This window comes from Botrytis cinerea, chromosome 10 (genome assembly GCF_000143535.2).
Source record: "Botrytis cinerea B05.10 chromosome 10, complete sequence".
Taxonomy (NCBI): Eukaryota; Fungi; Ascomycota; class Leotiomycetes; order Helotiales; family Sclerotiniaceae; genus Botrytis; species Botrytis cinerea.
Window position 1 is genome coordinate 336,392 of NC_037319.1, and position 20,919 is coordinate 357,310.

Below are 20,919 nucleotides of genomic sequence, written 5' to 3' on the forward strand. Positions count from 1 at the left end.
CATGACAATACAATACCCAGAATGGGCAAGGAGAGGAGAGGAACATATGAACATAGGAACATCAAACCTCTCCATCTATATGCAATCAACGCCTGTCAACGCCAGTCAACACCGTCAGGTCTGCTCTTCGCTCCAGTCAGCCCGCTGTCCTCCCACTTGCACCTTCCTTCCGTCGGAGATTAAATTTGGATGCAATTTCATAGGTTGATATTCCAAGCAAGCAGCCTCAATACAGATTGCAGCATACCTACGGTGCCTACCACACCTTGGCTATCGGACTAGCTATCGAAAAGCGTGTGCGTGCCCAAGAATCACAAAGCAAATTTACTCTAGACCATCATCGCCCTCCAATGAAAAGAACAGATGGCATGGGGTTTGGGGATAGACTTCGCAACGGTCTTACCATAACGGCACGCATCAGAATAAAGCTCGACATCAGACGACGCGACGTGAATCAAATGTAGACAGGGAGTAAGTACATGGAGTCATGGCAGGTAGATGTTTTCTGTTGTATCTGTATCTGGATCTGGATCTGGTTCTGGATCGTCGTGCCCACCGAATTATCTATCAATAAAAAGAAAAGAGGCCTGGTGCACCATCAATATCAATATCGATATCAACATCAACCATCATCCCTTTCGAGCAACGAATCTGGGGACAGCATCAATTACCGGTCCTCGAAATAGACATCGGACTTCCGGTTTCATCGAAAACTCCATTGTCGGTATGCAGGACTCACCATGTACCGACTAGTCATCGCTTCATCACGATTCATCCACGTAATATCATTCACGAGCCGAGGGAGCACGAGGAGGGTGCGATTGTAGATTGTATGCAAGGCACAATTGAAACATTGTCCGACAACACCATCATCATTGCAGAGGTTGACGGCGTAAGTCATAAAACTTGTTGTTTTTATAGATTTTGCTACTGCTTTAGCTAATTCGGATACGAATACATATTGAGCTGCCCCCTTCAACTTTCGATTTTCAACTTTTCTCTTACTTTTGAAAGGTTATAAAGATTTCAAAGGATTTAATAGACTTCTTGATAGAATTCTCAAGGAATAGATTTACTTTGATAAATTCGTACAAGTTGCTGACATTTATACATTTATACATTTATAATACTTTCACCACCTCAATTTCACCATATGCATTTCAAAGAGCGTAATGTTTTAATGAACTCAAGTTCTTGCATATGGGGTAAAGCCCCATCGCTTTGTGGTGTGTGTTACAATGCTTTCGCCGTCAATCTCCGTACTTGGGCATAGTTGGGTCGAGCAATTGCCCATCTTGATACTCGCATCTGTGACAGCATCGATGGAATGGGTGCAAGAATCTTGACAGGGCTGGCCGAGTTACATGCTAAGGAGAGCGAGGCAATCACAATCCCATCTGGAGAATGAATGACGAGTGACGAGTGACGAGTGACGAGTCAGGTTGTAACGTATTCGCGATGAGATGGTGATGCCGGAATAGGCTAGAGCCGTGATCCATCGATCTATCATTCATAATTGAGACGGCCGTTATGCTTCGACCCAGGTATGTTCCTTTGCGAAACTGGGGAATGTGTCAAATGTGAAATATGCATCGGTGTATGTGTGTGAGTAAATATGTATATGTATGTGTATATGTATGTGTATATGTATGTGTATATGTATATACATGTCTATCTACCTGTCTATCTACCTGTCTATCTACCTGTCTATCTACCTGTCTATATACACACGGCTATACACACGCGTCTATATACACACGTCTATATAAATTCTCTTCTAAATTCATCGTCCATCAAAAACCCCCTCCACGCCTCACTTCGCTCTCATCCCATCACTTGACAACAACGATCAAAAGGTGTTCCTTCGTTCACACGCTCTCTTTGCATTTCATACCCACCAAAGCCAGATGATCTACCTACCGTGAGACACGTTCTCTTCCCTTTTCCATTGGCCAATATGCATGGGCAGAACAGAAAGGCGGTGAGTCCTCAACCAAATCAATGGATAACATCAATGCCAGCCTGGATATGCCCCATCCCATCATTCTCGATACTCTATGCAATTTGGATTGGACATTGAACGTTGACCGTTGAATCTACGCATCCATCTTTCAATCAACTTTGGAATATCTTGTCAAGCTTTACTTTATATCTTTTTAATTCCAAGAATCGATCTACAAGTCGCCATACTTCACTCAATGCGGTGATCACATCTAATTCTTAGCTGCTCGACATCTGCCATCGTCGTGCTTTACACACCTACAACATAAATCATGGCATCTTACAATGTGCCAGCGACTGCCCCTCGATCTGCGGCTTATGGAGGACCTGTACCAATACCTGACCCGTCAGCACCGCCTGGAACGTTTGCACCCGGGACCAAAATCCAAGTCGGATCTCACAAGGTCGTCATTCAAAAGTACTTCTCGGAAGGGGGGTTCGCTCATGTCTACCTGGTCAAAATGCCAAAACCTATCGATGGGACAGACATTGCGGTATTGAAAAGAGTCGCGGTCCCTGACAAGGAACATTTGGCAAACATGAGAACCGAAGTGGAAACCATGAAGAAGTTAAAGGGACACCGCCCAATTGTCACATATTACGATTCACATGCATCACAGCTGAAAGGGGGAGGATACGAGGTATTTTTACTCATGGAATTTTGCAATGGTGGTGGTTTGATCGACTTCATGAATACTCGACTTCAAAACAGGTTGACGGAACCCGAAATTCTAAAGATATTCTCAGACGTGGCAGAGGGAGTAGCATGCATGCACTACCTCAAACCCCCCCTTTTACATCGAGATCTTAAAGTTGAGAACGTTCTCATAACTTCTACCGGTCCTTCTCGAAGATTTAAACTCTGCGACTTTGGTTCCACGGCACCACCGCGACCTGCTGCTACGACCGCTGCTGAATGCAGATTGATCGAAGACGATGTTCAAAAACATACAACATTACAATACAGAAGTCCTGAGATGATCGATGTATACAGGAAACTACCAATTGATGAGAAGTCGGATATTTGGGCATTAGGGGTACTGCTATATAAGTTGTGTTATTATACTACACCATTCGAGGCTCAGGGTCAACTTGCTATCTTGAACGCAAGCTTTAAATTTCCCTCATATCCAATGTTTTCGGACCCCCTTAAGAATTTAATAGGTACATCCAATGGTGCGATCATTAAGAAGAAATTGTGCTAACAAATTTTAGCATCTATGTTGAAAGAGAAGCCAACATCTCGTCCCAATATATACCAAGTTTTGAGGGAATCATGTCTCATGCAAGGAATCGAGGTTCCAATCAAGGACGTATGTTGTTTTAAATCTTCCATCCTCCACTGGCAAATAAAAACTCACCATATCAGATATATGCTGGAAGAACCCAATCAGAATCGCGACAGTATCAGCAATTGCCAGCTACCGATTCTCCGACATCACCTCCAGTGGTGGGAGCAGTTTTTGCGCCTCCAACACAACATCAAACAGTTATACCTGATGTTGTACCAATGCGAAGGGGAAGACCCACGGCTAATACACAGCCACAAGCTACAAAACCTAGTCCGTCTCCAATGAGAGGTACAGTTAGCGATCCATTTGCCGCTTTGGATTCTACAACTTCTCCTCCAGCTGTGGACGAAATCTCCAATCGATTTCCAAGCTTGGATCAATTTTCACTCCTTCATGAAGGAGGCAAATTTGATTTTGGATCAACATCACCCACAAAGACATCGCAACCTGTTAGCAAACGAGTGACAGAAAGATTAGCTGATGATGCATTTGCGATGTCAAACCGACCGGGGTCATCAACTTCAACCAACAAGCCATCTCGTGCTCAACAAATTCTATCCAGTAATCCACTTGAACTTCAAACATCAGATGTACCGGCAACCTTAATATATCAGCCTACACCTACTCATCCTGGTGTAAAACCATCATCATATGTATCTCAAGGTACCATGACAACACCAACTCCCCCGCCTTCAAATACACGACCACCTAATTTTACCGCTTCTCCACGTCTTCTTCCATCGGACCATCATCGATCAACTAGTTTGCCAAGAAATCAAATCGCAACTCCTTCTAGAACACCGACTTTAGAACCACAAGAATTTTTACCTGTTCATCCTGGGTTACCTCGAACCTCTTCATACAACCCACAATCTACTCATTCAAAACATTCATCATCATCTAGACCATCTCTCGAAATGAGTAGACCTAGCAATGAAGCACTTGAAAGTACTATTCCTCGAACGAAATCCAGTTTGAGTCGATCACGTCCATCAAGTCAATATTTGGAATCAAATATGGACTTTCTTCGAGAAAAGGAAGGTCGTCCCTCGATTGATTCTCAACGAAGTCCATCATATTCTAGAGATTCTGCCGTCACAGATTCACTTGATGATGATCCTCAATCGAATGTTGACTTTCTCAAATCAATGGAAGATCACGAAAGGGTCAAGAAAGATAGACGTCGAAGTAGTGGTTCAAAATCTAAACGTTCTAGTATGCCTACGATTTCGTTATCTGGAACGAAAAATTTGTTGGCCGGTAAATTTGGAGATGCTTTCAAAAGATTTGAAAACAATGCCAGCGCTCCACCTGGTCCAAGAACCCCAAGTCCTCTACATGATCTAGATCGACGTGACTTGACACCAATAGCTGGATCCGAGGCAACAGATGATAGAAGTGATGATGGAACGGTAGATGACAACATGACGCCAGAACAAAGAAGAGAAAATGAACGAAGAAGATTATCAATTGAAGAAAAACGTGTTTCTGATGCGGCAGCCGAATATCGAAAACGACTTGCTGATCGTGGTGGTGCACCAGCCCCAAAGAGTATTGGTGGGGTAACCCGAGCTGCAAGTATTCAACACAAAGTCAAAAGTCTCTTGGATGAAAATAGTCAACAACCTTCCCCAAAGAAAACAGCAGAAGGTTATGGAAGATATACCGATATACCAGGTCAACCTAATCCTTTACCAACTGGAAATCCATATGGAAAACCTTCTGCAATTCGCAAACCAGTTCAGCCTTCAATCCCTTCACCTGATCTCAATTATACCAAACCTCGACCTCAACAAACACCTTCTCAATTACCAAATACTAAAACAGGACCAAGACCAAGTGCCCCACCCAAACCTACACATCTCAATAATATGAATACAGGAGGTAGTCTTGCTGTCAATAATTCTCCGCCTAAACAGTCATATCTAGCTAGTAGAGGAGCGTCTGGGATTCAACCAAGATCAGATATGACTTCCTTGGAAAAAGAAGAATATCTCGCGGATTTTAGTAAAAGGTTCCCGAGTTTGAGTAGTATTGAAATGGTGGAGAGGGAAATTGAGAGGGAGGGGGAACAAAATACAGGGTTGGGAATGGGGATTGGGAGGAGAGATGATAGACCTAGAGTTACTAAGGAATTGTAATTTTCTGGTTGTATAATTGGAAGGAAGGAGGAGGAGTACAGTGAATGGGAGGGGACGGGAGGGGAGGTGTAAGTTAGAGTGCTGTTATGTGATGTAGTTGGTATCATTATGTTATGATATGATAGTGGTACATGTAAATGAGTAGAGATGTACAGATAGTGGTAGTAGGTACCTGGATTGTGAAACAAAAGATATGGAAAGGAGTGATGATGGGGAATAGATAGAGGAATGAATCAGAAAATTTATATATAGATAGGTGATTGATAGGAGTATATTATTGAAATTAGTATGTGGATAATTTGAAATTATATATGTGTGTATCGAATTATGGATTTTGATATCTTGTCTTTGATGATGATGATAATAATGATATTGCTGTCTTATTATCCTTTTACACGCGGGTAGGTAGTAAGCATTCAATTGATTGCTTGAACAACTTTGTCGGAAATCACATAAAGTTAATGTAATTTTTAATATCTAATATATCAACCATATCTATCACCAGATACATTAGCGTTACTTTTCATCTCAATTTACATTTCCAAACTTCAATAGGTATACAAATGCAATATGCAATTTCTTAATCCTTTCTTGTATAATCTGGGGCGTAGTGTTGCACTCCCCCCCCCCCCGGGGTTTAGCGACCGCTGTATGTGGCAAGGTGTGTGGGTATGGATCCGGTGTTGCTTTTGTGAGGTATAAGAGCTCCTCGCTTATCCCTTTTCGATTATTACCCTCTTTTATCTTTTATCTTCTCTTTTTCTTTGCAATAAGTTTATGTCGATCTATCTCTTAGATAATACCTTTCTCGTATCACATTGTGTACTGTCGACCTTTCTCGCTCGGACTTGCGTTTGTGCGCTAGCGCCAACATCGCCGTAGCTGGAAGTTGAGATTGGAATTCCTAGCAGTTGAGCGAGTGGTTGGGAAGCTGTTATTTCTTGATTTCCTACTCCTGGTTTCGATCTCCTTTCGATGTTGCTGGCGATTCTTTCTCCGAGTCGAGTCGTGGAGTATTGGCTGAGATATGAGTATAGGAGTTGAATGTTTGTATTCAAGGCCTTCTTGTTGTTGTTGTTGTTGTTGTTGTATTATTCTTATATTTATGGCGGTGCCAGTTCTCGGTGAATTGCAGAGTTTAGGTTTTTTTTTAGGCATCTGAAAGCGGTCGCAGCAGGCGCAAGGTTTCGATGGTGTGAAGAGGGCTCATCTAGGCCATCTTGTGCATTGATGCAGGCCCAAGAAGCAGTGTTGATGTAGGAAGATATGGGCTAGTACAGTGAGCAAAGGGTGAGCCCATTGAATTGCGATTGTAGACTACCTAAAACATATGGATCGCTCCAATCGAAGCACTTGTCAGGATTGATGGAAAGTCCGTTAGAAAGCCTTCGGCAAGATGGCTCAGGGCCAAGGTGGGAGTTCTTCCGCTCTTATTGATGCCAAAATGAAGTGGGAGAGAGAAATGGTGTAGCCTTGGCGCTGGGATTCGAGTGCAGCGACGGCTTCACAGTACTTGGCTCGGCCCTTCTTGGAAGTGGCCGCGGCAGGAGAAGGTTTTGATGGTGTGAAGAGGAATCGATTGGACTTCAAGCCATCCAGAATCCTGCAAGTGCCACGGGTGAGTCACTCCTGCCTCCTGTCCGCAAATGAATGTGAGCCACAGAAACAGTCCTGATCAATGAGCTAGCGAGGTGTGATACATCACAATGCTGCCAGAGGCCAGACCGGAGAATCATCCCTTTTGGAGACAGTTACTGGATTTTAGGGTAGAATTCCGGTGAGCCAGTGCGCTAGTTGGCGCTGATTTGCGGGAGCAAATCTAGAACTACTTGCGGAAGGAACTTGTGCGATCAGCGAATTCCAGCCCACAGCAACTGACCCGGATAATAATTGGAACAGATTGAATCCCTGCATGATGTGTCACAGAAAAGACATTGGCGTCTTCCAGGCGAGAGAAACAAATTCCAAGTGAATAGAGGGTCAAGGCTCTCAATAGTATCAAAACGACTTGTGAATAGAGTCAAAGTCGCCAGTAACGAAATACAATTAGATGATTTGATGTCTGAAGATCAGGACTCAAGTCTGAAAGTGCTATATAAGGTGAATTATTAGAAGCGAAGGAAGTGATGGTTATTTTCATCTGTTTAATCAGAATTCGCAAAACTGATTGCTTGTCTCTGGTCAGGCCAAGAATGCCAAGTTTAGACAGCTTCCGTCGTACTTCCTCATGCCCTGTCTCTTTCATTCTCGCCCCCACGGCCAAGATCTGCGTGGATTGTTCTTCGTGATACCCATATTGCTGACTCCGATTGCGGCTGAATCTAAATTAGCAGTTTCATGCACGGAAATGGTGGGCTGAGGGCTTGAGAGATCGCGTACTCGGCGAGAAGTATTTACCAGTCTCAGCCCGCTTGTCGCCCTGAACCCGATACCAAAGAAGCATGCGAATTCGTAGTCTGAAGAACCCGACGGCCAACATGGTGGCTACCGATGATGAATTTGACGGGGCCTTTGCGAAAGAAAAGTAGTTGATTTGTGCGTTCAGTTCTGCCGCCATCTATCAACTCGGTGTTGACCTCAAGGACGTAACAGCCTAGGACGTAGGATATTGTTACCGCGAGCAGGAGGATAATAATAGCCAAGAGGACTAGTTGAATGAGATCGGAAGGGAGAATTGAAGGCATTGAGGGATTAGACATGGCTACTGCGAGGAAGTCTTTGCTGCATGGAGTGGGCGATAAAATAGGGTGAGGTCTTTCTTGCAAATGAATATCAGGAATGAAATGTTGACTGTACCGCGCGGTCTTCGCAACTGCGGACTTGGTAGTTATTATAAACGGATGAAGGAGAGAAAGAGCGAGAGATGGAGGACGCGAGATTCTTATACCCCGCCACAGCGGACGTGGGCCGGTGCACGCGCCTTGCCCGATGCGGCGGTCGCGGTTTCCGCATGCGGGCTGCATATCGTTGGGGGGAGGAAATGATAGAGAGAGTGTGTGTGTTTTCAATATTCGTTTGGTTTGAGGGGATCTTATTTATTAATAAATGATTCGAACTTTGAGTGAGACTTTAGATTCTTGATTTTAGCTTTTAGCTGTTGATTCTGGAATTGGAATTAGAATTCTAGACGAAAGTAAATTTAGGCGAGTTTTAGTAATAGAAAAGTAATTTATCGTTGAATTTATCATGGTATTGTATATATTGTAAAAGAGTAGAAGGTGATAGAGATCACATAAGAAAAGCCTTCGCATATACTATAATCAATCTAACAGCTATCCCTAGTGATTAAGGGTGAATCACCATATAGCAATAGCAAAATCTGAGAACACATTTGGGTTAGAATATACAATGTAAGAGATCAAAATAAAAAAGGTAAATCATATGTATTTTTAGTCTACAGAAGGAGGAGCTATAAATACCAATAATCCTATCACATAACCCATAGGTCACGTTTTCTCACGCACAATATATGTATATCTAAAACAAGAAAGATGTTTCGATATCTTATTGGATGAAAAGTAGGCAAGTCATGAATGATTAATACTTGTATTCATTATGTAAGTAGGTTTATAGTGAAATATAATCAAGGTGCATGGATAGATGATTGATATTAATGTTTATATTAATATTAGTATTACTAAAATGTAAAAAACGGACGTGGATTCTGTCCAAATTGAATAAATAAATCCTAGTTTTTCTATCCGAACTCCATATCGCACCACTCAAGCAAAGATACCCTGACTCACTCTTCCCAAGCCCCTCCGTGGCCAGCATCACTGTTTCCAACTCCCAACTACAATCCACTCATCACCCGTCTGGCAAGTGAAGGATGGCGCAAGTGCTACCTCTCCGAAAACGCGCTCGGGTTCTTCGTCGTCCCAGTCCCAGTCTTCGTCCAGTTGGATGTGGACGTTATCTGTCAGTCTTTCTGGGGAGAGGAGCGAGGGGGTGCGGGAGGGGGAAAAGGGTGGTGGGGTTTCGGGAAGCTGGATTTCTGCAGCTTGTGGTTGGTTGAGTCGGTTGAGGGTCTCTCGTTCTAAGAGACTGGAAGATTTTAGCGTCGCAACTTGGTCGCTTGGGATTTGCTCTGCGGATACAGTAGCAGAGGTGGGAGTGGGAGTCTCGAGCTCGGTAGACTCGGCGGAAGATGGAAGAGTGTTATTCTCCTCGAGGATTTCTTCCAGTTCAAGATTCTCAGCCTTTACAGTTGAAGGTTGAGGCCGTACGGTTTCGCGCTCCGTTCCGGCAGCGTCCTTGTCGTATCCCTCCTTTCTTCTCACACTCTCCATCTCCTCCCTCGACCTGACCAGCTCCACAACCCTCCTACTAGCAGAAAAGCTGCTAGTCACTTTCTCGAAATGATCGATGCTCTCTTGTTCCATTCCCAGTTCCTGCATCTTTTTCAGGATCTCAGGATGCTTCACCGTGAGTGTTTTACACTCCATACATCCGCGATTCTTGTCGTACCGGGATATTTGACCGTAGTTCTCGCAGTCTATTTGCAAGGCTACGGGAAGCACGGCTTGCAGACAGGGGGTGCGGTGTAGGATGCGAGGGCTGTTGAGGGAAGGGTGAACGGGGCAGGCGTATTCTGGTGGATTGTTAGTTGGATGTGATAGATGTGAGATGGAAAGGGGAGGGGGAGACTAACCTTGAACGATATATATACATCGCTCGTTATTCTGCGTCTGCTTGGAATTAGACGACTTTTGCGATGTGATTTGGTGTTGACCACCAAGAGTTCTTGGGAAAGTGAATCTCGAATTGTTTGACATCATTACTGTCTTGATGTTGGTATTGAGATTTGAAGGTAGACTGATGTTAAAAAAGATGTGAAGACTTGTAGATTCGAAAGTACTTGAGAAACTTGTCTGAAGTCGAAGATGTGTCGAGAACTTTTTGCAAGTACCCTAAAGTAATATTTACTTGTAATAATACAAAAAAGAATCCGGATTCAATCTATGTTTATATACAAAACATGCAACCCTAGAGACCCGTATACAGAAATGACTAGTTACATAGGAAACGTTCTACTGCTACTGAATCATAGGTATGGGATGTTTACAGAGTTGTGACCATATTTAGCCGTATAGATAGGGCGGAGTTGCATTCATGTTATTTTGAGAAACGAATAAAATAGCAAAGTTGCGAATAGATTATTATTGTTTTATTATTATTTTTATATTGGAGAGGAATGGTATGGATTGGATGACTATTTTCAGAGGGGATGTATTTTTTGTATATGATTTACAGGGTGGCTGGGGGTGAATGTTTCGATGATTACTGAGGTACAATGGGATATGCTGAATGTATGTAATTTTAGAGATATCATCTTATTTGATTATAAGTACTAAATTTTGTCAAAGTTGTCTACGGGGAAATATGATCTTGTGCTCAACCTCACAATAATATATGCTCGCTTAAACATACTACTCGGCACTGAGAGCGATACAGATGCGCTCTTAAACAAGCGAAGACTATATCCAGTTTTTTAGTATCACTCATATTATATGCTCACTTCGTCTTTGGATTATTTCCCATCTATCGATATTTACCATGAAAATATAAGTGTCTTAATATATCAAAGATGGCTAAAGGGGGGATGAATGGAGGTAAAATATCATTCTAATACAAAATCGAGTTACAAAAAGGAATGTGGCAATTACATCAATATCTATTTGTATATCTATATATTGTATCTAGAAAGAGAACTGTTGATTACCATATACTGAATATCGATGAATCCGAAACCTAATAAGAAGATGTCAGATATACAAGCGAATTTGCCCTTGGACTAATCACAGAGACGAGCTCAACACCCCTCAAAAGCCTCAATTAAGACCTAATCCCAATTTCTAACCCCCCCCCCAGACCCTCTAATCTTCATCCACAACTTTCTCAACCTCTCCCATAAAATCTCCCAACATTTCCTTCCCCTTTCCCTCCCACATCTCAAACTCGAATCGAAAATTCCATATCCATCACCATCACCATCATATTCCCATCCCTCCTCAACAATGACAGAAACACGTTGTTTCCCCGCAATCATCGATTTTCTCTGTGTTGAAACCGCTCGTTGAGATTCATAAGTCATCATTCGTTTTCCCCTTCCATTACCGCTCCTCTCACCGCAACGTTTATACATTTCCGGAGAAATTCGTGGTTTCTTTAATGGAAAAACAGAAGTTGATGAGGTTTCCGCAATTTCATCACTTTCCTGGTTCTTCCTCGGATAATGAATCGTTTCTTCATCCGTCTTCGCTTTCGAGTCTATCCCTAGCATAATATCCTTATCTCCCTTCATCTCCATTTCGAAACCATTTCCCCTTTCTTCATCTCTTAGCCGAAGCTCCCCACTCGAGTCCTTTCCCTCCTTCATCGATTTTCCGCCTCGTAGACAAGCCTCGCATACTTCTCCTCTATTCCCTAATATCTCATACCGATACCCCGGACTCGAACAATTGCCTCCAAATCTCGCAATGCAATTCTCGGTATGGATTATATTTGTTGGGTGAGTAAATGGTTGTACGAAATGGGAACAGGTGTATGTGGTAAGGAGATATATACATTTTTTGTCTGGGGTTTGGATTTGGGTTTGAGTGAGAAGATGGAATGTTGACTGAGGCTGAGGTTGAGATCTTGGTTGTGATTGAGATTGTAATTGAGATTGAGATTTTGATAGTGGATGTGAATTCGGGGACAGGGATGAGGATCGAGGTTTGAAGGGTGTTGGAGATGGAATGGACATTTTGTTCGGAATGGCGATGATTAATTTTTTGGTTTGGGCAACTTAATGGGAATTGCTTCAATAGGAGCATTTGAGATGTAAAAATTGAAGAGTAATTGGATTTTAAACATTCTAATTATATGCAAAGACTATATTACAATTTTCTGAGAGATATGGAGACTGAGTAGAAGACAGAAGGAAGAAAAATGTGATTCATATCTTCAAGCGCGTGAATAAGTATGAAGAGATGAATTTTGCAAACGGGTGAATGGATTTGGAAAGACAATTTTCCACCACTTTCGCGTCTCCTCGCAACTATTGATATATCAAATGAATAGATGTTTGATCCCTAAATTAACAGAAAATGGTTGTGTGATTGGACATTCACAAATAAGTTTTTGTAAGATTTGTGAATGGTTGAAGTGGAGATGATTCTGCAAAACGAAAAAGAGTCCAGACGATAGCGACAACTTTGCTACTATAGGTGTAGAAAGTATTAAACTAACATTCAAAACAGACAGCTTTGACAAGATATGTAAATCTTGCTTTCTTTCAATGTTGCCACACGACACCCTAAGTCTTCTCGCTACCTACCACTTAAAATTCTTCCCCCAAATCCACAAAACCCAACTAAAACCCCTCAAACTCACTCTCCAACCCATCCCTCAATCTAAACTCCGCATAAGGTCCCGCATGCGTACTAGCTAAATGATCCATCAACTGAAACTCATTTACTCTCGCCCTCCCCCCCACATCACCCAGCACACCCTCGCCCACTTCTCCCCACCCCCCATCCCTCGGTCTCCTAAAATCAAAGCAAAAAATCATCCTCGCTATCATAATCCCCATCTCCATATACGCCATCATTTTCCCCGGACATCCCCTTGGCCCCAAACTAAACGGTGCAAACGCCAATTTCATCTCCTCAATTTTTTCCTGCGGATTGTTTTCCGATACTATCCAGCGCTCGGGTTGAAATTCAAAGGAATCGGGAAAATATCGTTCATTGTGTTGTATAGCATAGACTGCACATCCGATATCATAGCCTGCGGGGATGAATTCGCCATCGATAGTGATGCCTCCGGGACGAACTTCTCGCCAGAGTGCGGAGCCGAGGGGTGGACTCATGCGAAGAGCTTCTTCGATACAGGCACGTAGGTATTTGAGAGAGGTTATTTTTGGGCCGCTGTGAATTTCGGAGAGAAATGAGAAGGTAGACCTAATTTCTGCGGTGACTTTTTCGTAACATTTTGGGTATCGAGAGAGGTAGAAGAGAAGGGCCGAGAGAGATGTGGAGGATGTATCAGAACCTGTTTGTGTGAATCAACGAAAATTCTCTAGATATTTGGAAGATCTGAAAAGGTACTTACCAGCAGCAAGTAAAAACCCACTCTCAGTAAATAATTCGGATTCTGTCATAGTTTCGATATCCTCATGTTTACCATCGATTGAATACTGCGCATCGAAAATGAAAGAAAACAAATCACTCTTTTCATTCTTGTCTTCCTTCAATCTATCCGCCACCAACTTACTTACCGTGGAATGGTATTTTCTGACGGCTTTGTGGACTTTACGATTGAAAAATCTTTCGATTCTTATCTTTCGGAAAGCTTGACATTGGAGTAAAACTCCCCCTCTAGTCAGTATTCCTGCAATCATTTCTGGAAGAAAATGGTTATCAGAAGAAGTTTGTAAGTTGAATGATTGTCCAAAACCGAATTCTCCCATGACGTCTAAAGACATGTGTTTAAAGCTAGTACCCATATTGATAGGTGATGACCAGTTATCTTGACTTTTGCTTTTGATAGATGCCCTAGCTAGATTTTGTATCAAGAGGTTGACAGTGTTAATCATTGTTGGCTCGAAAGCTAGCAGAGATGGGATAGAGAAGCCTTTTGAAATGACCCTTCTTTTGTGTTTGTGTATCGAAAAGTCCACTGAATTGTGGACATTATGAACACCTGGTGTGGTGACTAGAGCAGCATATCCTTTTGATTTCTGAACATCTTTTGATATATAAATCTCTGAATATTATATAAATTAGAAAAAGATCGCCCATGACTGGAATGGAAAGTACCTTGAAGAGCTTCAGCCGAATTGAAAACTAACTTATTAGGGCCCAGGCGAACTACACTTCCTAGAGTATATCTCAACAGCTGCTAGGATTAATATAGCTGATCTGCTTACCGTATCTATCATGAGCTTGCAAAGTTCTTACATGGAGCGTTCCTCCCAAACTATGATAAGCAGAATACAAATCTGTGATCTTTGCCCATCTTGGGCCGGGATATTTTGCTAATGGATGAAAAGTAACACGATAGATTGCAGTGAGAGACAGCTACAGAAATTGTCAGCAATCTAAGCATGGAGATTCTTTGGAGAAAAATGACCTTGAGAAAAATTAAAGAGAATATAGCCTGTAAAATTACAAGATAGTAAGAATGACCCGCAAAGGACTCATACTTTGACATTTCTTCCGTAAACCTTTCACTGAATCGCATGATGGTATTTTTTAAGAATTCAATGAGTTTAAAACAAAAAGCTGGCTAACACAATCATCTTATAGAGGTAATTTTACCATGTGAACGATTGTCATCCAACATTTGGTTCCAAGTGTTGGACACATGGCAACATGCTTTTAGTAGGTAATATGAAGTCTATCAGCAGACTAACAGCATTAGTCAAATGAAATGCATTATTTTATGTTGCTTACACCGACAAACATGATAAAAATTATCTGGGTACGTTTCTCAGACGGAAAAAAGCCAACAGTTGGTAGTGACCAGGATCAATGTTTTCAATGGTGTCTTGATTTCGATCAAGACAATTAAGTGGCATGTCACCAGGGTAAGACGTTTTAATCTCAGAGGTGCGCAATTTCAGCCGGTAAAGAGAAGGGAAAAGAATTCAAGCTATCACCCCGAGACCGTATGCTCATCGAATGACATTGATTCAACAACATGTCTTTCAAATATTTCATCACCCAACCCCCAAACACGCATGACTACGCCAAGCTTGAGCTTCAAACTATTGAAAGCTGATAAATGTTTTAGCTCGAGACATCTCAATTGAACCTAGGAGACGGAAGGACTTTCATCGTGAGCATTAGCCCAATACAATATTGCACTTTAAGATATCGACAGACGAAGAACTGAAAGGCGCCAACAAAACACTCATTCTGTCCGGTGACAGAAGCCAATAATAATAGAAAAGACACCGACTAAGATCTTAGTACGACTTATCCCTCCGCATTCTTTTACAATCAAACTCACATCACAAACTGCAAAAATGCAAGCACCTCCGCAGCAATGACTATCGATCAACCTTTCCAATTACCAAATCCTCTATCTAGAAACAACATGCATCCATCCAAATGCAAAAAGTCTGCAGAAGACTTACAAATCAAAAGCACCTGTCCTGAACTGCTTGACTATCAACCACATGAGTCCGCGCTGGTGCTGTCACAGTTGTCCTCAAAATCACAGCTAGATGTCTCAAAACGAATTATCTCCTCCAGATAAAAATCCATCCCAGCCCCTACAATCCACAAGCGGCATCTCTGCCACCTTCTCAAAAACCTCCCGAGAACCACTTGGTGGGAAAAGATAAAGAAGCGAATCGCGCAACATAACAAGACAGGCAGACATGCTATACATACTGCATCCAATATCGGCGAATATGATAAGGATAAGAGCTTGTCAAGTATTATCACTTTCATACGAAGATGAAAGAATGCGTGTGCAAGTGATGAAGCGCAGGAGAGAAGTGATGAGGCCGCTGATGATGCGGTTTGTGGACCCATGGTGAATATTTGAAGCGAATCTTGTGGGTTTTGAGAGATGTAGAGTTTTCGGATTTTGATCTTACACTTGTGAGGCTGAAGTTCAACAAGCAAGCAGATTTAATAGTTCATCAAGGGTCTGGTTTTTAAGAATCCCCCCTCCCCTCATCAGACCCAGAATGCGCACATATCACTGTATAGCTTGATGACAGACGGCCGGCTCCTGGTTTGTTCCCATATCTAACCACAAAAGTGACACATCATATAAGATGAGAAGGATCATCACAAGTCCAAATCCAATTTTCCGCACTCTATACCGAGCATCAAAACATAACGCAAAAAAACATCAAATCATCCAAGCTCATTACATACAATATCCAGTCAACCATTTTAATACTTTCCCATCACAATTCCATTTCCAAATCCCATTAATCATTAACCGTTATTATTTCCTGTAGCCACGCCCCAGAAATACGCACACCACGAACCTAAAACCAACAGCGCCAATACCCCAAGACAATACATTGAAATCTTACGATTTCTCGGTCCATTCTCATTATGGAATTTTTCCTTTCGCTCATTAATCAAGTCACCATTAGCGAGTCTCTGTTTGCGCGTCCATTGCAACATGCGGAAATCAACGCAATAATATGCGAGCCCGATCATGATTAGTGACATGAGTGCTGCTGCCGCCGAAAGAGTAACATAGAGAATCGTGACTTTGTCGTAGGAATTGTTATCTGCGTCTTGAATTACGCCGGCGACGATACCGACGATGATACTCATGCTATTCTTTTGTGAGTGAAGAGTAGGTAAATTAGAAAGAACAGGACTTACGCGTTGTTCATGGTTACTTTGAGAGCGTATGCGGATCCGAAAACTCCTTGATGCCACATTGATGTTCTAATGCTATCGATCATCAAGGTTGGACCGAAACAATATGCAAAAGCGTAAATGCCGAATGCGGCATCTGTACCCTGTATTGAAGGAGCCCAGTTCATAATAGACATTGATATTAAAACAGCAAAACCAGCGATAGTAACTGAAGCATGTTAGCAGAAAATTTGTGCAATAAGTCGATGATTTCACCCACAGAGAGTAACTCTATTTCCCCATATATCAACGAATATTCCAATTAGAGGAACGAAGAAAAATCCTAAAAGGGTCAATATGGTATTACTAGGTTTTTCAATGTTGTAGGATACTTACCGCCATATTGAATAGCTGATGTATACCAACCGGCTTGTACAGATGATACACCCAATCTTTGCTCAGCCAATTCTGTAGCATTGGCAGTAAAGAGGGCTGCAGTAGATGTTTCAAATAATGAGAATGCCATAATGATCCAGAATGTCCAAGGTAATTCAAGAACTTTGCGTAATTCAAATCTCTTGTTTCCTTCTGTAAGTTTCTCACCAGTAGCCGGATCAGATGTGGAAGGAAACTTTTTATTGGCGAAGCGAGTGAAGATGTAGAAACCAAGAGTCATCAAATTACAGAAAACATTCATACCTACTGAAACCCAGTAGACATTTGCAAAGTTTCCCGTGTTCTTTGAGATAATGTTTGCGGATGATTTACCAACAAATGCACCAATTTTGCCAATTCCTAACTCAAGCGCAAGAGTCGAAGCGAATCCATGATTGGGAGCGAACCATGAAGAGAAGACTTTGTATTGTGCAACTTGAGTAGCAATATCTCCAAGAGCTTGAACAATTGTACCACCAATCATAAATTGATAGTTTCTGGTCTGAGCAGCTCCGGCAATGAGAATGGATCCAATTGTGAAGATTATGTTGCCGTAAAAGATTGTACCTAGGAATAGTGAGCAAACGGAGGAAAACAAAAGATTTAGTATTATTACCTGCTCCTCCTATCCTATCTGTAACAACACCACTAACCAGCATTAAAGCTGTTACCATAAAGTCTTGACTGGCACTCAATAAAGCATATTGCTTATTATCAATCTTCATCTCCTTCTTGATTGTAGATTTCATGGCACCTGTAATTCCTGAACTCCAATGAGAACCAAAACCAATCATCGACACTAGGATGACCGAGGCAAGCTTCCATTGCCAAGGTATATCGTTCGCATTGGATGGTCCATCGTTATTGGCGATATCCGATAGATGTTCCTCATTATCGCTCGAAGATGCCGCCGATACAAAGGCTTCATTTTTCTCCTTAGTATCGTGTGCCGCTGGTGGTGTACCCGATGTCGAATAGACCGTATCGACTATCTGATTATTCGACATAGCCGAAGTTTATCCTCGGACCTCGAGGTAAGGCTGAAAAGATAGGAAATGAGGAGTTCGTGAAGTGGATCAATACGAAATCGAAAAACATTCTCATTTTTGAGTTTATCTGATCTTCTTTATAGAGTTTCAACGAATCTGTTCTTGAGATTCTATGACCAACGTGAATACGACGTCGGCCCACTAAACGTTGGTGATCTGATACAAATTATTGTTGAAAGTTGGGAGAAGTTCCCGCAATTCACGCATGGCATGTCAGAATTTTTATCAGATGGTTCTAAATCGTTCAAACAACAAGGATGTATATCTGATAAGATGCCTTGGCCCGAGAATGGAGCTCCATTTAAGCCTATTCTCCCTATACCGTGGTTTCCCCACTTGGAACGGCGTTGAATGAAATCACCGAAGGAAGATTAATCTCGGTATTGAGCAGATTGTAATGGAATTCGAATAATATGGTTCAAGTACGTAACTGAGCAACGACTCATAGACTGAATTTTTGAAGACTTATTAGCTGGCCAAGCCCTGGGAATACGTTGTAGAATTCTCAATATTTTGCAAAACCCCTCTTTCCTTGAGCTGGTAACCTGTCTCGGGTCTTTCGAGTATACTGCAACCCACCAGTGCCGTTGCAACCGACGACAAATCAAAGAGAGCCATAGGAAGAATGATCCGGTGAAAACACATGACGATAACCACAGATCGTGTTGCTGAAAAAGTAATGGAAGCAACCGCTTTTCAAACTGCCAATTAACGAGAAAAGCTTGCGTGGGTTGCCACTTGTAGGTCTTGGAAGTATTTTAATAAACTTTGAAGTATCCCGGTTGCAGCCGCACGAATACCCCATCTGGATCATATTTCTTTGAGATCTCGACCAGTCTCTTATGATTATCTTTCCCATAGCTCGAAAATACATTCTGTTGAAGCGCGGCGTAATTTTGGTACAAAAACTTATGCCATAAATTTCGCGCTTTTGCTAAGATAGTAGATCGGGTAACGCAGTTTTGCGCGAATGCTATAATTCGTGTATCATCTGTGATGTCGGTCCATTGAATCGCAATATTGATTACTAGAAATTGTTAGACGACGGTAAGATTAGACATGGCATTGTACGGAAACATCCGAGCTATTTACTTACGGATCAAAGGACCATCTTCTTTCGTTATACCAAGAGCATTTCCGCCATTCTTGCTAAAGTGTGAGATCATAGGTTCGGAGATTGGCTGAAAAACCAATGCAGGCAATAAATTTGTAGCATTCTTGATGTTTTGAAGTTCTTGATCGAATATCTTGGATATTTCATTCATTAAATCGGCATCATTTAATATGGTCATTGTCCAATATGATTCCCTAAGCCCGGAAGGTTGCGATTCTGCTGTTGCGTTGATCAACGACGTAAGGGTTGCAATTCTCAAATCAGCAGATATAGCGGGTATCTCAGTAAAATTATGGAAAATAGGAGGATTGATGACTGGCTTCCCATAATCCAATGTGAAACTGACCAGTGATGATCCTATCGAAGGTAAATAGAAGTATGCCAGGAAAACTGCAGCAAATGGATCAGAAGCATGGTTGATATTGAGATTGGCCAGTGCCTCGATTGCAGCGGGAAGTTCTGTTGCATTTGAAGTTGTCGTCCCACCCCACATATCACCTTGCTCGAATGAGGCCAGATCAAATCTTGTCACAATGCCAAAATTATTCCCACCTCCTCTCAGAGCCCAGTACAAATCTGGGTACGATGTTCGATTGACATCGTGAATAGAGCCATTGGCAAGAACAACCTATTGAACCATAAGATCACAGACGTGAGAACATGAGAGGAATCATACTTGATAGTTGTTAACATTATCACAAGCGAATCCATACCGTCCAGAGTGGAAAGATATTCCACCCCCAAGTGTCAGACCTCCAACTCCAATTCCGACCACTCTACCACCTATAACTCCAATTTTTACTGCGTCCGTTACCGGATAAAGATTGGACCATAGTGTACCTGCCCCGACGGAAACTTCTGTTTTATCGCTCGAGATTTTGATTTGATCAAGATTGCTTAAGTCTATCACGACAGCATTCTCAATATTTGATGCACCCGAGAAACATGCATGTCCACCACTCTTGACGGAAAATTGACATCCTTGAGATTTAAGTACTTGCATGGTAGTAGAGACATCCTCTGCAAATACTGGTGTCACTCGACATTCGGGGTGTACTTCAGCTTGTTGCTGCGACCAATACGATTGCTCATATTCATATATCGTACTACCCGGGAACGATACCCGGCCTTCAAGAATTCGAGAAAGAAATTGACACTGAAGAGTTCAGTTTGAGTAACCATGCTCTCTATGATAAACTTACAGCGGTATGGCATTTATCCTTCGGAATTGAGTAGAATTGTTCCAAGTAATCGTGGTTTAGGTCGGATGCAAAACACTTAGATGTCCATAATATAATGACGAAAAGGTACGACGATGAAAACATGTTGATAAGTTGTTGAGAGCTAAAGATCTCGATGATTCAAGAGAAAGAGAAAGAGAAGACATAGAAAGTCTGACATGGCTTGCTGACACTAGTACGTTATCGGAAGGTAATGTGGCATGCCGAGTAGTAAGACAAGAGAATTATGACCTATGGCTGAATGCTAAATATCTCGTTCTATGAGACGATGGATCAATTCCAAAATGCATCCATATTGATGATATATTTGGTCAATCACTCCTGT

At 42.0% G+C, this 20,919-nt stretch overlaps 7 protein-coding genes across 7 annotated transcripts; 1 reads left to right on the forward strand and 6 right to left on the reverse strand.

The window, feature by feature from the left end:
- Positions 1–1,556: 1,556 nt before the first annotated feature.
- BCIN_10g00790 (hypothetical protein) lies at positions 1,557–5,869 on the forward strand. Its single transcript, XM_024695414.1, has 3 exons — positions 1,557–3,165; positions 3,217–3,314; positions 3,371–5,869. Exons 1-3 carry the CDS (start codon positions 2,274–2,276, stop codon positions 5,432–5,434), a joined length of 3,054 nt encoding a protein of 1,017 aa, XP_024551208.1. The 5' UTR covers positions 1,557–2,273; the 3' UTR covers positions 5,435–5,869.
- Positions 5,870–7,335: 1,466 nt separating this feature from the next.
- BCIN_10g00800 (hypothetical protein) lies at positions 7,336–8,579 on the reverse strand. The gene is made up of 2 exons (XM_024695415.1): positions 7,814–8,579; positions 7,336–7,749 (listed from the first exon to the last, which is right to left on the reverse strand). Exon 1 carries the CDS (start codon positions 8,395–8,397, stop codon positions 7,837–7,839), a length of 561 nt encoding a protein of 186 aa, XP_024551209.1. The 5' UTR covers positions 8,398–8,579; the 3' UTR covers positions 7,336–7,749; positions 7,814–7,836.
- Positions 8,580–9,023: 444 nt separating this feature from the next.
- On the reverse strand, positions 9,024–10,372 carry BCIN_10g00810 (hypothetical protein). Its single transcript, XM_001555748.2, has 2 exons — positions 10,086–10,372; positions 9,024–10,025 (listed from the first exon to the last, which is right to left on the reverse strand). The coding sequence occupies exons 1-2, from the start codon at positions 10,210–10,212 to the stop codon at positions 9,208–9,210; spliced, it is 945 nt and encodes a 314-aa protein (XP_001555798.2). The 5' UTR covers positions 10,213–10,372; the 3' UTR covers positions 9,024–9,207.
- A 716-nt stretch (positions 10,373–11,088) lies between these two features.
- On the reverse strand, positions 11,089–12,250 carry BCIN_10g00820 (hypothetical protein). Its single transcript, XM_001555747.2, has one exon. The coding sequence runs from the start codon at positions 12,180–12,182 to the stop codon at positions 11,277–11,279; it is 906 nt and encodes a 301-aa protein (XP_001555797.2). The 5' UTR covers positions 12,183–12,250; the 3' UTR covers positions 11,089–11,276.
- Positions 12,251–12,302: 52 nt separating this feature from the next.
- On the reverse strand, positions 12,303–14,844 carry BCIN_10g00830 (hypothetical protein). Its single transcript, XM_024695416.1, has 5 exons — positions 14,552–14,844; positions 14,349–14,499; positions 14,239–14,298; positions 13,532–14,185; positions 12,303–13,471 (listed from the first exon to the last, which is right to left on the reverse strand). Exons 1-5 carry the CDS (start codon positions 14,660–14,662, stop codon positions 12,792–12,794), a joined length of 1,656 nt encoding a protein of 551 aa, XP_024551210.1. The 5' UTR covers positions 14,663–14,844; the 3' UTR covers positions 12,303–12,791.
- A 386-nt stretch (positions 14,845–15,230) lies between these two features.
- Positions 15,231–18,402, reverse strand: BCIN_10g00840 (hypothetical protein). The gene is made up of 5 exons (XM_024695417.1): positions 17,807–18,402; positions 17,152–17,757; positions 17,036–17,098; positions 16,780–16,984; positions 15,231–16,729 (listed from the first exon to the last, which is right to left on the reverse strand). The coding sequence occupies exons 1-5, from the start codon at positions 18,195–18,197 to the stop codon at positions 16,378–16,380; spliced, it is 1,617 nt and encodes a 538-aa protein (XP_024551211.1). The 5' UTR covers positions 18,198–18,402; the 3' UTR covers positions 15,231–16,377.
- A 7-nt stretch (positions 18,403–18,409) lies between these two features.
- Positions 18,410–20,716, reverse strand: BCIN_10g00850 (hypothetical protein). The gene is made up of 4 exons (XM_024695418.1): positions 20,556–20,716; positions 20,030–20,509; positions 19,336–19,981; positions 18,410–19,266 (listed from the first exon to the last, which is right to left on the reverse strand). Exons 1-4 carry the CDS (start codon positions 20,676–20,678, stop codon positions 18,998–19,000), a joined length of 1,518 nt encoding a protein of 505 aa, XP_024551212.1. The 5' UTR covers positions 20,679–20,716; the 3' UTR covers positions 18,410–18,997.
- Between the last annotated feature and the right edge of the window lie 203 nt (positions 20,717–20,919).

Bases quoted from the DNA above. Each gene is read 5' to 3' on its own strand.
- BCIN_10g00790 (XM_024695414.1), top strand. From the start codon at position 2,274: ATGGCATCTTACAATGTGCCAGCGACTGCCCCTCGATCTGCGGCTTAT. The intron at 3,166-3,216 runs GTACATCCAATG...AACAAATTTTAG, and splicing joins CCCCCTTAAGAATTTAATAG to CATCTATGTTGAAAGAGAAG. The intron at 3,315-3,370 runs GTATGTTGTTTT...TCACCATATCAG, and splicing joins TCGAGGTTCCAATCAAGGAC to ATATATGCTGGAAGAACCCA.
- BCIN_10g00800 (XM_024695415.1), bottom strand. From the start codon at position 8,397: ATGCAGCCCGCATGCGGAAACCGCGACCGCCGCATCGGGCAAGGCGCG.
- BCIN_10g00810 (XM_001555748.2), bottom strand. From the start codon at position 10,212: ATGATGTCAAACAATTCGAGATTCACTTTCCCAAGAACTCTTGGTGGT. The intron at 10,026-10,085 runs GTTAGTCTCCCC...ACAATCCACCAG, and splicing joins ATGTATATATATCGTTCAAG to AATACGCCTGCCCCGTTCAC.
- BCIN_10g00820 (XM_001555747.2), bottom strand. From the start codon at position 12,182: ATGTCCATTCCATCTCCAACACCCTTCAAACCTCGATCCTCATCCCTG.
- BCIN_10g00830 (XM_024695416.1), bottom strand. From the start codon at position 14,662: ATGCGATTCAGTGAAAGGTTTACGGAAGAAATGTCAAAGTATGAGTCC. The intron at 14,186-14,238 runs GTACTTTCCATT...TATAATATTCAG, and splicing joins TTCGGCTGAAGCTCTTCAAG to AGATTTATATATCAAAAGAT. The intron at 13,472-13,531 runs GTAAGTACCTTT...TCACACAAACAG, and splicing joins TGGGTTTTTACTTGCTGCTG to GTTCTGATACATCCTCCACA.
- BCIN_10g00840 (XM_024695417.1), bottom strand. From the start codon at position 18,197: ATGTCGAATAATCAGATAGTCGATACGGTCTATTCGACATCGGGTACA. The intron at 17,758-17,806 runs GTAATAATACTA...CACTATTCCTAG, and splicing joins AGATAGGATAGGAGGAGCAG to GTACAATCTTTTACGGCAAC. The intron at 16,985-17,035 runs GTGGGTGAAATC...AACATGCTTCAG, and splicing joins GGGAAATAGAGTTACTCTCT to TTACTATCGCTGGTTTTGCT.
- BCIN_10g00850 (XM_024695418.1), bottom strand. From the start codon at position 20,678: ATGTTTTCATCGTCGTACCTTTTCGTCATTATATTATGGACATCTAAG. The intron at 20,510-20,555 runs GTAAGTTTATCA...TGAACTCTTCAG, and splicing joins AGGATAAATGCCATACCGCT to TGTCAATTTCTTTCTCGAAT. The intron at 19,267-19,335 runs GTAAGTAAATAG...AACAATTTCTAG, and splicing joins AGAAGATGGTCCTTTGATCC to TAATCAATATTGCGATTCAA.